The sequence below is a fragment of the Gopherus flavomarginatus genome, chromosome 2 (assembly GCF_025201925.1).
Source record: "Gopherus flavomarginatus isolate rGopFla2 chromosome 2, rGopFla2.mat.asm, whole genome shotgun sequence".
Taxonomy (NCBI): domain Eukaryota; kingdom Metazoa; phylum Chordata; order Testudines; family Testudinidae; genus Gopherus; species Gopherus flavomarginatus.
The window spans coordinates 156029110-156043428 of NC_066618.1; the positions used below are offsets into that span (position 1 = coordinate 156029110).

A 14319-nucleotide genomic window follows, 5' to 3' on the forward strand; every position below is an offset into this window, starting at 1 on the left:
GTTGCGGGACCATTTGTTGTTGGGAAAGAAGGACCTGAATGGAGCACCCTGCTCACCAATTCTTCCAAGACCTTTGCTGTTCAGAACTTACATTTATTTCATGTTGAACATTCCAGCAGCACCAATATCCAATGAAATTAGAACAGAAAAGCTTGTTACATTAATATTACTCTCCTTCTACAAAGTTAACCTGTCTTCTTTTCAAATTTACAATTAATTCCTTACATCCTCTGTGCTACACTTTTTTAAAGGAAGCCCACTGTTTTCAAAATAGCAGAACAAGAGAACTAAAACACACGATTCATGTTATGCACTTAAAAAATTACAGGGGACCAACTCATATATATAACTCACTGGTCAAATCTATATTTTGAAAAATGTTCCGTCTTTAAAAGAAAATTTACATTTTAATTAACATATGAAAAACAGTCTGGAGAAAAAGATTAATTCTTACTTTTTCTTCACAGAGTCTAATCCATAGGTCCCTGCTGAATTATAATAGCCACACACAGTTTTCACATTAATTGTTTCCTTCATAGTCTCGCCACATTGCTGTATTAAACCATCCTGTGAATAAATCCACAAATGTTGAAAGTTTGTTTTTTTGTTTTTTTTTTCTTTTAAAGCATAGCCTTATTTTTTTTGACATTACTGACAATTTAGTGAAGACCATTTATAAATACATTAAGTTTTCGAAGTTATGTGTCAGAACAATACGATCAAACTCTTCCAGAGTAAGGAAACTAATATAGCTACAAATATTTAACAGCAACATGCACAATGCTGTTATAACAGGTAATTTAATCCTATTTACATCCTCAAGTAAGCCTCAATAAGCAATTTTATATTTCAACTAAAAGTGAGTCTTATCATGTTTACATAAAACTGCTTCACTGATATATGTGCTAAATAAGTATTAAGCAGCCCACTCTTTTTCCAATGATTGTTCTGAAAATGATTTGTATAATCTATTACGAGAAAGAGTGAACATATTTAACATTTGTTCATGAATGTGCCTTTTAACAATACAATGAATTTTTATTTTAATTTAAATAAACCATAAGATGCTATACTATATAAAACTTACCAGCTGCAACATGCAGGCTGCTGCTAGGAGGGCAACAACACGACTGGGCTTTATTAAAACATCATCTCTATAGAGTGAGCCAAATGCTACCTGCAGAGCTAAAAAAGCACAAATTGTCAAATCTAAAGAAAAATAGCTATAATCTCACAGTTAGTAATTTAAAGTACACAATGTTTAAATACTATGGATTCCTTTCGATTTATGCTGTTGCTAAAATTTTAAATTCTTTAATCTTGAAAAAAAGCTAAATTGGAAAAAGAAAAATCAAAAGAAAGCCAACGGACTGATCACAGAGCATCATAACTACTGAAATAGACCCCACTCTCACAAATGTGGTGATTATTTTCAACTGAGCCATTAGGAAATATTTATGTCAAATGTATCACTTCTATAAACCCTGTAGTTCTAACTACACACAGAACCTGTACCCAGGAGAGAGAGAGTTCCATATTTTGATTCACAAGAATTTGAGAAAACTTTCTAAACAGTTCCCTTCTGTTCATATTTTTTAAAAGTAGTAGTAATACCTAAACAGTACAGTTAATTACTTTGCTGTTTAAACAACTGGTATTCATCCTAACAGCTGAAAAAACACTTACACACACAGTAATTCCAGATGTGTTACAGTGATGGCATGGTGGGATTATAATTCATAGGCATCACCCTCTGCAGTGTTATGGTTCCTTGGAACTATTTGATAGTGTGTGTGTGTCTCTCTCTCTGCAAGTCCAACAGAAGACCTCTTCTTGTTCTTCTTTACTCCTGGCTGCTTGGAGGACAGGAAAGGACGCCAACAGCTCCAACACATATCCTCAAATCAGTCCCAAGCGGAGAACTTGGGAGCACTCCTTTGACTGGCTGTCTTTCCAAGATACCACAGAGAAAGAGGCGTTTCATTCAAACACTTAGGTCTCCACAAGAGCTGTATACAGTGTTCTGAAGAGCTATATGTTGTTCAAATCACTGCTTTAGACTGAGCTACTTCAGTCAGTTTCTGTACCTTCACCACAATTCCTGTCACGATCAAAGATTAAACTAAGCCATAAACAACTCATGTTTTCTCTTGCGGTAACTGCAGTTACTTACTGATCTGTCAGTTCTCATTTTCACTTATTTGAAAATAAACCCTCTTTTCAAACAGAGATGTCAGGGATTTAGTGCTTGCTTACCTTCTATATCAATATTCTGATCAGGAATCTCCAATTCTATGATGTCCATGCTAGACTCCCTCCAAGAACCACTGAACATACTAGAAAAGTAGCCAGACTATTAAAAAAAAAACAAACCAAGGAATCATTTCATTCAAATAATGAAAACCTGTAGCAAAACTGTTAATCATCTTCAGCTATAAAATTAAGTAAATTATAGAGTAAGTAAGCTGAAATAATTGTGACGTATTTCCATGTCAAGAAGAATTACACCTCTACCTCGATATAACACAACCCAATAGAACACGAATTCTGATATAATGTGATAAAGCAGTGCTCCAGGGCGGCAGGGCTGCACACTCTGGCAGATCAAAGCAAGTTCGATATTACGCTGTTTCACCTATAATGCAGTAAGATTTTTTGGCTCCCAAGAACAGCATTATATCAAGGTAGAGGTGTAACAATATTTCTTCCAATTATGTGGAAATATTTACAAACATTGACCCATATTTCAATTCTATTTACGGAAGTAGAGACATTTGTTTTTCAAGTTATTTTCCCCCAATCAATTCAATTTTAAATAGGCAGAAAAGCTGTCAAAAGCTTTCCATTATAAATCATGATATCCACAGCATGTACTCATGTTCAAAATTTAAGTCCTTCTAGCTATTTGTAGACAAAAAATCCTGCAGGCATTGATTTTTTTTAAGCCAATTAAAAAAGAATGCATGCAAGACATACAGATGATTTACAAGATTGTGGTCTCAGACTAAGGACACACATACATCTTAAAATTTGTGTGTAGGTAAATTCATACAAACACATACACATACACCATTTATGTTAATATACCTTTTTTAACAAAGTGTAAGGCATATAAAACTAGAATTTGCTAGATTTCCATCCAAATGAAGTGAAAAATACTGCTTTATTAGGATTCATGATTTTCCATCTCAGCAGAAGTGCCCATTATGAGATGCTATCACTCAGTGATGTTTACCTGAGAGATTAAAAAAATAAATCTATTTGTACAATAGCATATCTTCTGCACTGTTTTACCCAATATTTCCACTGATGGCAGCAAATTATAGTATATGTATCTAAAAATCAAAAGTTTCTGAATCTGTATTTCCCCACCTTACGCTCTATTTATGAGCAAAGAAATACACCACTGTTGCTTTGTAATCAAGAAACTGGATTGTTTGTTCCCTACTGGTGGAGAGCTTAATACACTCATGGGCTATATACAAATGTACTGGGCTAACTCTTAGATTTCATGGAGAATAGTATGTTTTAACAAGCAGCGCCAAAAAACTTAATTTACACCTCTCATTCATATATATTGCATCTCTCATTCAGTACCTCAGTGCCATCTAGTGGGAAAAATTCACAAACTAATGCACAACCTAGGAGAGCTAAAGCTGACAGATGCTCATCAAGACACAGAAGGAATCTGTCCAATATGTAAAGGTGGAGTGATAACTTCACCAATAGTAAGATTACAGATATACTGTATAATATCAAGAAAATAGTTTAACCCTGCTGATTCGAGATTCAACTCAACAAAATTTCCCCTTACATGATGTCTGTTAACTTAAGAGACACGGTCAATATGGTGCAAAATCCACCACTTTCTCAAAAAAGTTTGGAATTTAACATGAACTGAATATTTTAAATTAAACATTAAATGCTTTCTCATTAAGCCAGATCAAGATTTTAAAGAAATTTTACAATCTTTTACAAGATAATGACAAAGCTGAATCGGAAAAATAAAGACAGATTAAGTGATTTGCCCAGCATAGTACAGGAAGTATATGGCAGAGCCAAAACTAGAACACAAGTCTAACTCCTGCCCATACTTTAACCACAAAACCATTCTTCCTTTCTAGAAAGTAAACAACAGAACCACAGGGAAAAATAAAAACTGTTCTGTTTGGGATTATTTTAGGAAGTACATGAAAAAGATTAAGTAAATTTTTCACCTCTGACTGGGAACTGCAGTGAGTTTATTCTTTCTGCTTGCATATATTTTATCCAAAAATATGTCTCCTATAGAACTGTTTACACCACAGCACACAAATATAAAAAGAAAAAGAACCTTAAATTAATATTTGTCCAAATTTATTTCAACCACTGAGGCGCCACAGTGCCTCTGATTAAAGTTTGTCTGCTGATTTTGTGCAATACTACCACAAAAAATTTGAAGGGAGATTTTCAGATGTAGCGCATGAAATTACTTTTAATTCTTTAAAAGCTAACTAGATTTCAAGGTGACTCATTTTAATACTAATTAAAATGTTGCATATGACAACTTCAAACTAGAAGTTTGTCTTTCACAGTTTTTGCCATGAAGAAGCCATGGTTTCTCCTATTGTTTCCCCATGGCAAATAAACTGTTCTTATCAGTGCAAATCACTACGTGTATGAATACTATCCCTTGATAGTACAATTCCCATTGAAGTGTACCTTATTTTCCTGAACTTCTCATGTCCCCAATGTTTACACCAGTGGTTCTCAACCACAGATACACGTACCCTGGAGGGTACACAGATGTCCTTTAGGAGGATATATCAACCCATCTAGATAATTGCCTAGTTTTACAAGTTACATAAAATGCACTAGTGAAATCCGTACAAACTAAAATTTCATATGGACAATGACTTGTTTATACTGCTCGCTATATACTGAAATGTAAACACAATATGTATATTCCAATTGACTTATTTTACAATTTACGGTAAAAATGAGAAAGTCAGCAATTTTTCAGGAACAGTGTGCTGTGACACTTTTGTATATTTGTGTCTCATTTTGTAAGCTGAGGTGAAACTTGGGGATATGCAGGACAAAATCAGACTCCTGAAAGGGGTACTGTAGTCTGGAAAGTTTGAGAGCCACTGGTTCACACTATGGGTCATGGATAGTTTCTGAATATGAAACTCAAAATTAAATCTGAAAACAAAATAACGGAAACAGCAGTAGCTTTTAATCAGAGCTGCTGTAGATTTGGGTATGTGTTTTTTGTTCTCAATTTTAAATCTAAGAAACTGGAACAGAACATAATCACAGTTCACACCAACAGTGCATCGTATGAAATGCATTCATCTGATTACATCAAACCCTATCCAGAACTCCATGTAGTTTGGCAGAGATCTGGATATTACCCTGTTATACAAATGTATCAGTCAACAACAGCTTGAAGTGTTGTCTTTTGTAGAAGCACAAGGAAAAAAGCATCAGGTATAATGGTGTCAACCCAACAGTAATCTCTGGGAGAATTATTTGATAAGTGGTGGTTCTAGAATGAAGCAATAGTGGGCTGGAGTTTGAATACAACACGAGGCTCAACGGTACCTCAGTCCAGAGGTAGAAGTTGCTTTCAGTTCACTGAAGTCTGAGCTTCAAATTAAGTTGGAGATGGGGCTTTAGCACAAAAAAGATCTGCTCCTGTCAGCCAGAAGAATCCTACTCAGACTCACCACCTAGGTATGTGTCTGGGAACCAGGTTAGTTGCTGATGCACATGCACTTAAAGACAACTCCACTCTAAGTAAACTGGCATCCAAGTTAACTAGTGAGCTCTTTGGGACATGCACTTTACATTTACAATTAAGTCACTGTAAGAAATTCTGTGAATAAGAACTGCATCTTCTGTATTTATTACTTTTAAATATGTTTGTTTTATAAATATCTGGGGCTATGCAGTCTTGTAAAAAAAAGTTGTTGTTTAAAAGCATGCTGTTATCCTGAACAGAGGAGGTGCGGAACAAGGTAGGGAGCCTGCCGCCACCCACATCCCAGCACCAGTGGGGGTCCCGGGACACGCAGCACCACCCGCGTCCCCTTCCCCCCAGCACCTGGGCCGCCCTCCCCTAGGACTCACAGCATACCCCCCAAGTTTTAGTCAGGGGTATTTAGTAAAAGTCATGGACACATCAAGGGCCGTGCATTTTTGTTTACTGCCCGCAACTTTTACTAAAAATGTAGCCTTACTCATAAATAAGGTACATAAAAAATTTTGGCTGGTTTAGAGCAGTCGACCTGTCATGCACATTATACTTCTTCCCTGCTTGAGATCTTGAGAAGGAAAGCTTAAAACCCAACAATCTCAAAGCAGAAGGACCACTGGTGATAAGCATAACCTCTACTTTAGAAACAGAAACCTACAGTATCAGCATCTTTGCATAAGTAGATAGTGAATGTGAAAGCAGTTAAGTCCTTCATCTTTTTGAAACCAGAGGTCTTTAGACTAGTACAGAAAGGAAAGAGACAATTTTTTGAAGTCCAGCATTCTTCACAAGCCCTGTGCTTTGTAGCAAAGGCTCTCCTATATGCATTTCTCACACAGTGCTGTAAACAATGTACTACTGACTCTTTGCAAGTCCATCCAAGTTGAGGGATGGAAAAAGATGTTCACATTTTGCTTTTACTCATAATACTTAGTTTTATGCATGCAAGTTATTTACTATCACTGCAGAGGACTAGCCATTAATTGTTCTTTCTAGCTGAAAGAATTAGCAGGCATATTACAGTATTTCATTAATTACGTGCACACCTCCCATACAAGACTACAAATCTTTAAAAAGTTTACACAAGGATGAGAGGGCTGGATCAGTGATTGGGAACTGAGCTCTTGTCAAGAGCATCTGAAGCACAAGATAGGGTGCTTTATATTTTTGCATAGAAACAAACAAAAAAAATTAAAAACTGGAAAGAGGGGGTGGACGGAAGGAGAGATGAAGAAAAAACAGATCTATACTTGAAATTTACAGAATTTTGTTAATTTTACCAAAATGAGTTTCTACTGCAAAAAAAAAAAAAAAAAGCCACCTACCTGACACAAATATATCTTGTGCAAGTTCCACTCCTCTCCCAGAGCACAGATCTTAATATCACTATTTTCACCATTCAAAAACAGAGTTTGATAAATATACTTGGATGTACTTTTTAGTTTTTTCCTGGATAAAAAAAAAACAACCCAAAGACATACACAAGCTGTGGAATTCTGCCACAAAGAAAGTGAAAATATTTGTCAAGCACTTGATTGTTTACAGCACTACCTCAGAAGTTGGCTAGCAAGATTTTCTTCTCTTGCCTTAGTCTTTAGACAGTTATAGACCATTTCCCCCCATGTGTTGCTGGACAGAGCTCACGTGACTTATGTTTACTTTCTTTTTGTTTAGGACAGCTAAGTAGTTATCAGGATGTTCCCAGAGCGAGCAAGAGAGCTCACAGAAGACCCAAAGCCCACACCTGCCCCTGCACTCAAACACATCCTGCCAATTTTCATGGGGCCAGAATCCCTTTTTCCAGAATTAGTTTCCTCTCCATCCAGCTCAGACACCCCCCAACTCCCCATATTTCATCTCCATCAACCCTTCCACCCTCCCCAGTCACCCTCCAAATCCCTCCCTCCACCCCTGCCCTTAGGGCCCCATAAATATACTTCCCTGACACAAACCAGATCCACCCTGCTCCAGACACCCCCCCACCGCTAACCATAACTCCACCAAATCCCTCCACCCCCGCCAGACAAGACCCCCAGCAGCCAGGACCCCCCAAGACCCTCCCAGCCAAGACCCTCCATCTCCCCTCAGCCAAGACCCCCCCGCCAACCAGAACCTCCCCAAGACCCCGCCAACCAGGCCCCCCATCCCCCACTACCTGCGGGGGGTGTTGAGCAGCCGCTCCTCGCGCTCGCCGTCCCCGTCGCTGTCGCTCTCGCCCGGGCCCTCGGACCCGCCCCGCTTCCTCTTCCCTCCGCGGCTGCCCCGGTCCCCGTCCGCCCCCTCCCCGCGAGGGGGCGCCACCCGCCGCCTCAGCACCCGGCTGCTCAGCGAGCCCATGGCGGCTGGGCCGCCGCTTCCTCATGGGGCCGCCCGGAGCGGAGCCCCCAGGAAAAGGGGGGGGCGGGGAATTAGCGACGCCCAGTCGCTTCCATTGTCACCGACACAGAGGCCGAGGCTACAGCGCATGCGCTGAACAGGACAGCCAGCGCATGCGCTAGGAAAGTCTCCCTACGGCGCACGCACCTACGAAACTCCACCGGGGGAGGGGGGAAGAGGAGGGAATTAGCGCATGCGCGCTGTGTTCTCTTGGGAGGATGAGCGCGAGCTTGGCGGCAGCAGGGCCTCATGCCGCAAAGCTGCTTGCATTGACCGGACTGGCTCATGCTTTGCAAAAGGCTTCCCCGCTCTCTTGCTGGCTGCGCCTATGGATAAAGGCTCTGCCCCGCACTGAGTGCAGCGTTTGTTTTTGAGCTGTCCCATTGCAAGGCATTGCCTCTGCTGATTTGTGTGGTAAGAGGCCGCAGCCTTGGCTTCAGTTGGGGTTGCAATAAGAGGAGGTTACTCACCTTGTGCAGTAACTGATGTTCTTCGAGATGAGTGTCCCTGTGGGTGCTCCACTCTAGGTGTTGGTGCGCCCCTGCGCCTTTGATTGGAGATTTTTTGCAGCAGTACTTATAGCGGCCATGCATACTTAGAACCTGTCACTCACTCTGAGTATGTCACTAGTGAGCATGCGCGGCCGGTACCCTCAGTTCCTTCTGTACAACGGAGGCTACCCCAACTCCGAAGTAGAGGGGAGGAGGGTGGGTAGTGAAGCACCCACAGGGACACTCATCTCGAAGAACGTCAGATACTGCACAAGGTGAGTAACCTCTTCTTCTTCGAGAGATGTCCCTGTGGGTGCTCCACTCTAGGTGACTTCAAAGCAGTGCATCTCAAGGAGGTAGGGACTTTGGATCTGGCAGGAATGCTGTAGACAATACTGCCCTGCCTAATCTAGTGTCAGAGAGAGGGCCTTGAGTAAGGGCATAGTGAGTAACGAATGTATGGTGGGAGGACCAGGTGGCCGCCCTACAAATGTCAGACAAGGGTACTTTGCGTAGGAAGGCTACCGAGGTAGATACAGATCTAGTGGAGTGTGTCCTGATCAATGCTGGAGGTGTAATGTTCTTTATCTGATAACAGGGGCGTATGCAATCAGAGATCCATTTTGAAAGCCTCTGGGTAGAGATAGCCACGCCCTTGGAACGGTCCGCGAGAGAGACAAAGAGTCTAGGAGAGTTTCTGAAGGCTTTAGTTCTGTCCAGATAAAAGGATAAGACCCTACACACATCAAGTGTGTGCATTGTGGCCTCGAAGGAGTTTGCATGTGGTTTCGGGAAGAAAGTTGGTGGGTGTATTGGTTCACTGAGGTGAAATGAAGTATGAACTTTTGGAAGGAATTTCGGGTGTAAACGTAGAGTAACTTTGTCCTTGAAGAAGAGTGTATATGGAGGATCTGCCATAAGGGCTGCTATCTCGCCCACCCGTCTGGTGGAAGTAATGGCCACCAAAAAGGCTGTTTTCATCGAGAGGTGCAAAAGGGAGCAGGTGGCTAAGGGCTCAAAGGGTTGATGAGTTAAACAGGACAATACTAGGTGAAGATCCCATGGAGGGGTAGGTGGCTTAATGTCTGGATATAGGGTTTGGAGTCCCTTCAGGAAACGTTTGATGATGGGATGAGCGAAAACTGAGGTATTGTCAACTGTGCTATGAAAGGTTGTGATGGCAGCTAAGTGGACTCTAATAGAGCTGAATGACAGGCTGGATTGCTTAATGTCCAATAGATAATCAAATATGCAGGGAAGAGGTGCAGAGGTAGGAGACAGTTGTTTGGTAAAGCACCATTTTGTGAATCTTTTCCATTTCCGGAGGCAGGTGGTACAGGTGGATTGCATTCTGCTGTGTAGAAGTACCCTCTGTACTTGGTCGGAACAGTCTAGTTCTCGTTGGGAGAACCATGCAGGTACCAAGCTTTGAGGTGAAGCATGGAGAGATTGGGGTGGAGAAGCTGGCCGTGCTGCTGTGATAAGAGGTTGGGGATGAGAGGTAGGGAGACGGGTGGTTGAATTGACATTCTGGTGAGGAATGGGAACCGCAGTTGTCTCGGCCATGAGGGTGCGATCAAGATTATCCTGGCACGATCCGTTCATATCTTCGTAAGTACCCTGTTGAGCAATGGTATTGGGGGAAAAGCATAAACGAGGGACCGGTGCCAGGAGATCATGAATGCGTCCTCTGGGGAGTGTTTGCCCAGTCCCACCCTGGAACAGAAGTTGAGGCATTTCGTGTTTTCCGGGGTTGCGAAGAGATCTATGGTTGGGTAGCCCCAAGTGCGAAATATGTTGAGAATGACTCTGTTGTCTATCTCCCATTCGTGTTCTGAAGGAAAATGTCTGCTTAGCTTGTCGGCAGTGGTGTTCAGCACACCAGGGATGTAGGCAGCTGATATCTGGATGCGGTTCGCAAGGCACCAGTTCCAGAGTTTCATGGCCTCTGAACAAAGAGAGTGGGAACGAGCCCCCCCTTGTCTGTTGATGTAGAACATGCAGGCAATGTTGTCTGTCATTATGCGTACATGCTGATTCTTGATCAGTGGGAGGAAGCAACAACAAGCATTCCGGATAGCTCGAAGTTCTAAAACGTTTATGTGTAAGGAGGTTTCGGAGTGAGACCATAACCCGTGGGCTGTTCAGTGAGAGATATGGGCTCCCCAGCCGGTGAGGGATGCATCGGTCATCATCATCACAGTTGGTGGAGTCTGGAGGAAGGGGACTCCAGAACAGAGGTTGTTGGGGACTGTCCACCATGTGAAAGAGTCCTTGACCCGGTAAGGTATGGTTAACTGCTTGTTTATTGAGTGCACGTTCGGTTTGTAAACCGTGGCCAGCCAAGCTTGGAAGCACCTCATGTGGAGACGTGCATTCTGGACCACAAAAGTGCACGACGACATGTGCCCCAGTGTTGGGTAGGACTTAATGTGGATTTGTTTTCGTTTATTTGCAGGCCCAGGGATTGAAAGCACTCGATGGTGATCTTTGTGAATTGGAGGGCCTCGGTGTATGTGGAGGCCTTGAAGAGGCAATCGTCTAGGTAAGGAAATATTATAACTCCTTGTTTCCTGAGGTAGGCTGTGACTACTGCTAGGAGCTTGGAGAAAACTCGACGGGCAGCAGAAAGGCCAAATGGTAGAACTCTGTATTGGTAATGCGTCGAGCCAAGGGTAAAACGAAGAAAACATCTGTGAGCTGGGTGGATAGTGACGTGAAAATAAGCATCTTGTAGGTCGAGGGCTGAAAACCAGTCGCCCTACTCCAGGACTGGAATTATGGTGGTGAGAGTAACCATCTTGAACTTTTGCTTCTTGACGAATTTGTTGAGCCTCCTGAGGTCGAGGATCGGTCGCCATTCTCCAGTTTTCTTCTGTGTTAGGAAATAAGGGGAGTAGAATCCTTTCCCCTTGTGGCGTTCGGGGACGAGTTCGATAGCACCCAGGTGAAGGAGATGTTGTACATCTTGCTGGAGGTGTGTCTCATGAAAGGTGTCCCTGAAGAGGGATGGGGAGGGTGGGTGGGTAGGAGGTAAAGAGAGGAAAGGGATGGAATACCCTGTTGTGATGACCTCTAGAACCCACTTGTCGGTGGTAATATTCTGCCATTGGTGTAAAAATGGCTGTAGACGGTGTCCAAAGATAGTTGTGGGGAGTGCATACGCTGGAGTTGGGGCGACGTTTACGAGACCCTCAACCATAGTTCAAATTTACTTATTATTTTGAGGAAGTTGGGGCATCCCGGAGGAATTGGGGCAACACCGCTGGTATCTGGGCCTCTGGCGTTGGTGTTGTTGTTGATCCTGAGATCTTGGGAAATGCTGAGTATATGAGGGGTAGCGCGGGCGGTGGTAAGGTTGATATCTGTACTGTCGCCTTCCGTTTGTAGGGGTTTGGATACCTAAGGACCGAAGAGTTGCTCTTGAGTCCTTCATGGAGTGAAGCACCTCATTAGTGGTGGAAGCAAAGAGTTTGTCACCATCAAAAGGAAGACCCTCTATGGTGCTCTGAACCTCGCGAGGAAAGAGAGAAGATGAAAGCCATGATCCTTGGTGCATGACCACCGCCGTAGCAGTGGATCTTGCCGCAGTATTGGCTGAGTCCAGAGCTGCTTGGAGAGCCGGGCGGGATATGATTTGGCCCTCGGAGACTAAAGTTGTAAACTGTTGTTTCTTGTTGTCTGGGATGTGTTCAATAAAGTCCATGAACTTGTTGTAGTTTCTATGGTCGTACTTTGCTAGAATTGCGGTATAGTTGGCAATTCGAAATTGTAACGTTGAAGAGGCATACACCTTACGACCCAGCAGATCTAGGCGTTTGCCTTCTTTGTTGGCTGGGGTATGGCGGAAATACTGTTGTTTGTTTCTCTGACTGGCTGCGTCCACTACCAATGAGTTTGGCGCAGGATGTGAGAAAAGGAATTCAGAGCCCTTCGAGGGAATGAAGTATTTACGGTCTGCTTGTTTGCAGGTAGGCTGGCTTGTAGCTGGAGTCTGCCAGATGGATTTAGCAGGTTCCAAAAGGGCCAGATTAATTGGTAATGCCAGTCTAGATGACGAAGATGGTTGCAGGATGTCCGTTAGCTCATGTTGTTGGTCAGGTACTTCCTCCAGATTGATTCTAAGCTCACTGGCAACCCTTTTGAAGAGATCTTGGAATCTTGAAAAATCGTCTGATGGTGGGGGAGGGGAAGGAAGTAACGCCTCCTCAGGTATTGGACCAGTCGATGCGTCAGGTAATACTGGATCAGGAGGTGGAATTAATTGATCCTGAGTATGGGAGGGTGCCACCAAGTGAGTCATAGGATTCGGACGTTCGCGTCTAGTCTGAGTAGAATAGCGTACATGCTGCCACGGAGTCCAATACTGCCATGGTGATGGAAAAGACATAGGTGGTGCCATCCAGGGGTTAACACACCAGGAGGCGGGATCTTGAGGGTGGTTTGGGACAATTTTCCTGTGTCCGCGTGTGACAGGACTCTGAGGGTAGAATTGTGATTGTCCTGGAACATCACCCTGTAGTTCAGAATCCTCCTCACTGGAGGAAGGCTGCTCAAACCCTGAATCATTTGTCAGGGAGAAGGCATCCCCAAGAAAAGGTGATTGCAGTGTAGGAGACACTAGGAGGTCACTTGAGTGGGTAAACTGCAGCGCTAGGGCAGCCAGAGGCGAAGGCTGAAATAAATCCTGTGAGGGAACCCAGGCTAACACCGGAGTTCTTAATCTTGGCTCCGTGCCAGGTAGCGATAGTAATGCCGGTGCTGCAGGCGGTGCCGTGCTATTAATAGCAGGCTGCGGTGCCTCAGCAGGTGCCTGAGTTGTCGGTGCCGCATTCATCGCGGTGCCGATAGGTGCCATAATCGAGGCAGGCAACTGAAAGCCTGTCGCCTCGACACCAGAGCCTCGCGCTGCCACCGAAAGCACAGGCGGGTTTAGCGCGGTACTGGAGGAGCCCGGCTCGTCAAACGTACTCAGGCGGGGAAACACCGGTAAGGAGACCGTGGATCGGACAGGGGAGGGTTTGTCAGTAAAGTTTTGTGTAGCTTTTGGGTGCTCCCGTTTAGTTGTTTTCTTCAGCTTTTTTGAAGGATTAAAGCTGAGTCTGAGATTGGAGGCAGAGTCCGCGCCGGGGTCTGAGGCGGACTGCAGGGATTTTTGAAGCAAGATAAGTTTTAGCTTCAACTGTCTATCCTTCCTCGCTCTTGAACTTAACTTAGCGCAGTGAGTGCATTTTTGGGGAATATGAGTCTCCCCCAAGCATTTTATACACTAGGGGTGACCATCCGAGAGAGGGAAAGCGTCCTTACAGGAAGAGCAGCGCTTGAAGCCTGTGGAGCCAGGCATATTTGAAGCGGCTGAGAGAACTTTTTTTTTTTTTTTTAAATAGAATGAAGGTAGGTAACACTAACTAACAACTAACTAACAGGAAAAAAACTGTCTAACTATAATATTTTGAGATGGGAAACAAAATCTGAAGGAGTCTGCTGAGCTCCATCTCAAGCCGGAGGCAGTAGAGAAGGAACTGAGGGTACCGGCCGCGCATGCTCACTAGTGACATACTCAGAGGGAGTGACAGGTTCTAAGCATGCGTGGCCGCTACAAGTACTGCTGCAAAAAATCTCCGATCAAAGGCGCAGGGGCGCACCGACACCTAGAGTGGAGCACCCACAGGGACATCTCTCGAAGAAGAACTAGCCCACAGGGAGCCCACT

The 14319-nt window shown here is 43.6% G+C and overlaps 1 protein-coding gene across 7 annotated transcripts in view; it reads right to left on the reverse strand.

Moving 5' to 3' along the window:
* The window catches only part of GMCL1 (germ cell-less 1, spermatogenesis associated), a 32582-nt gene extending 24369 nt beyond the window's left edge, over nt 1–8213 (reverse strand). For 2 of the 7 annotated variants that reach the window (XR_007772548.1, XM_050940057.1), the window contains exons 1-5: nt 7896–8212; nt 7066–7236; nt 2257–2353; nt 1088–1185; nt 455–567 (exon numbers count right to left, since the gene is read on the reverse strand). Coding sequence is in view for 5 of the 7 variants with exons in the window: in XM_050940057.1 (XP_050796014.1) it covers nt 455–567; nt 1088–1185; nt 2257–2353; nt 7066–7236; nt 7896–8102 (686 nt within the window). In the remaining 2 variants the exon portion in view is untranslated. Of the gene's footprint in view, nt 1–454; nt 568–1087; nt 1186–2256; nt 2354–3087; nt 3236–7065; nt 7237–7895 lie in introns of those variants that run through there. The other 5 variants (XR_007772549.1, XM_050940054.1, XM_050940055.1 and 2 more) reach the window with 5 other exon arrangements.
* Nucleotides 8214–14319: the final 6106 nt, after the last annotated feature.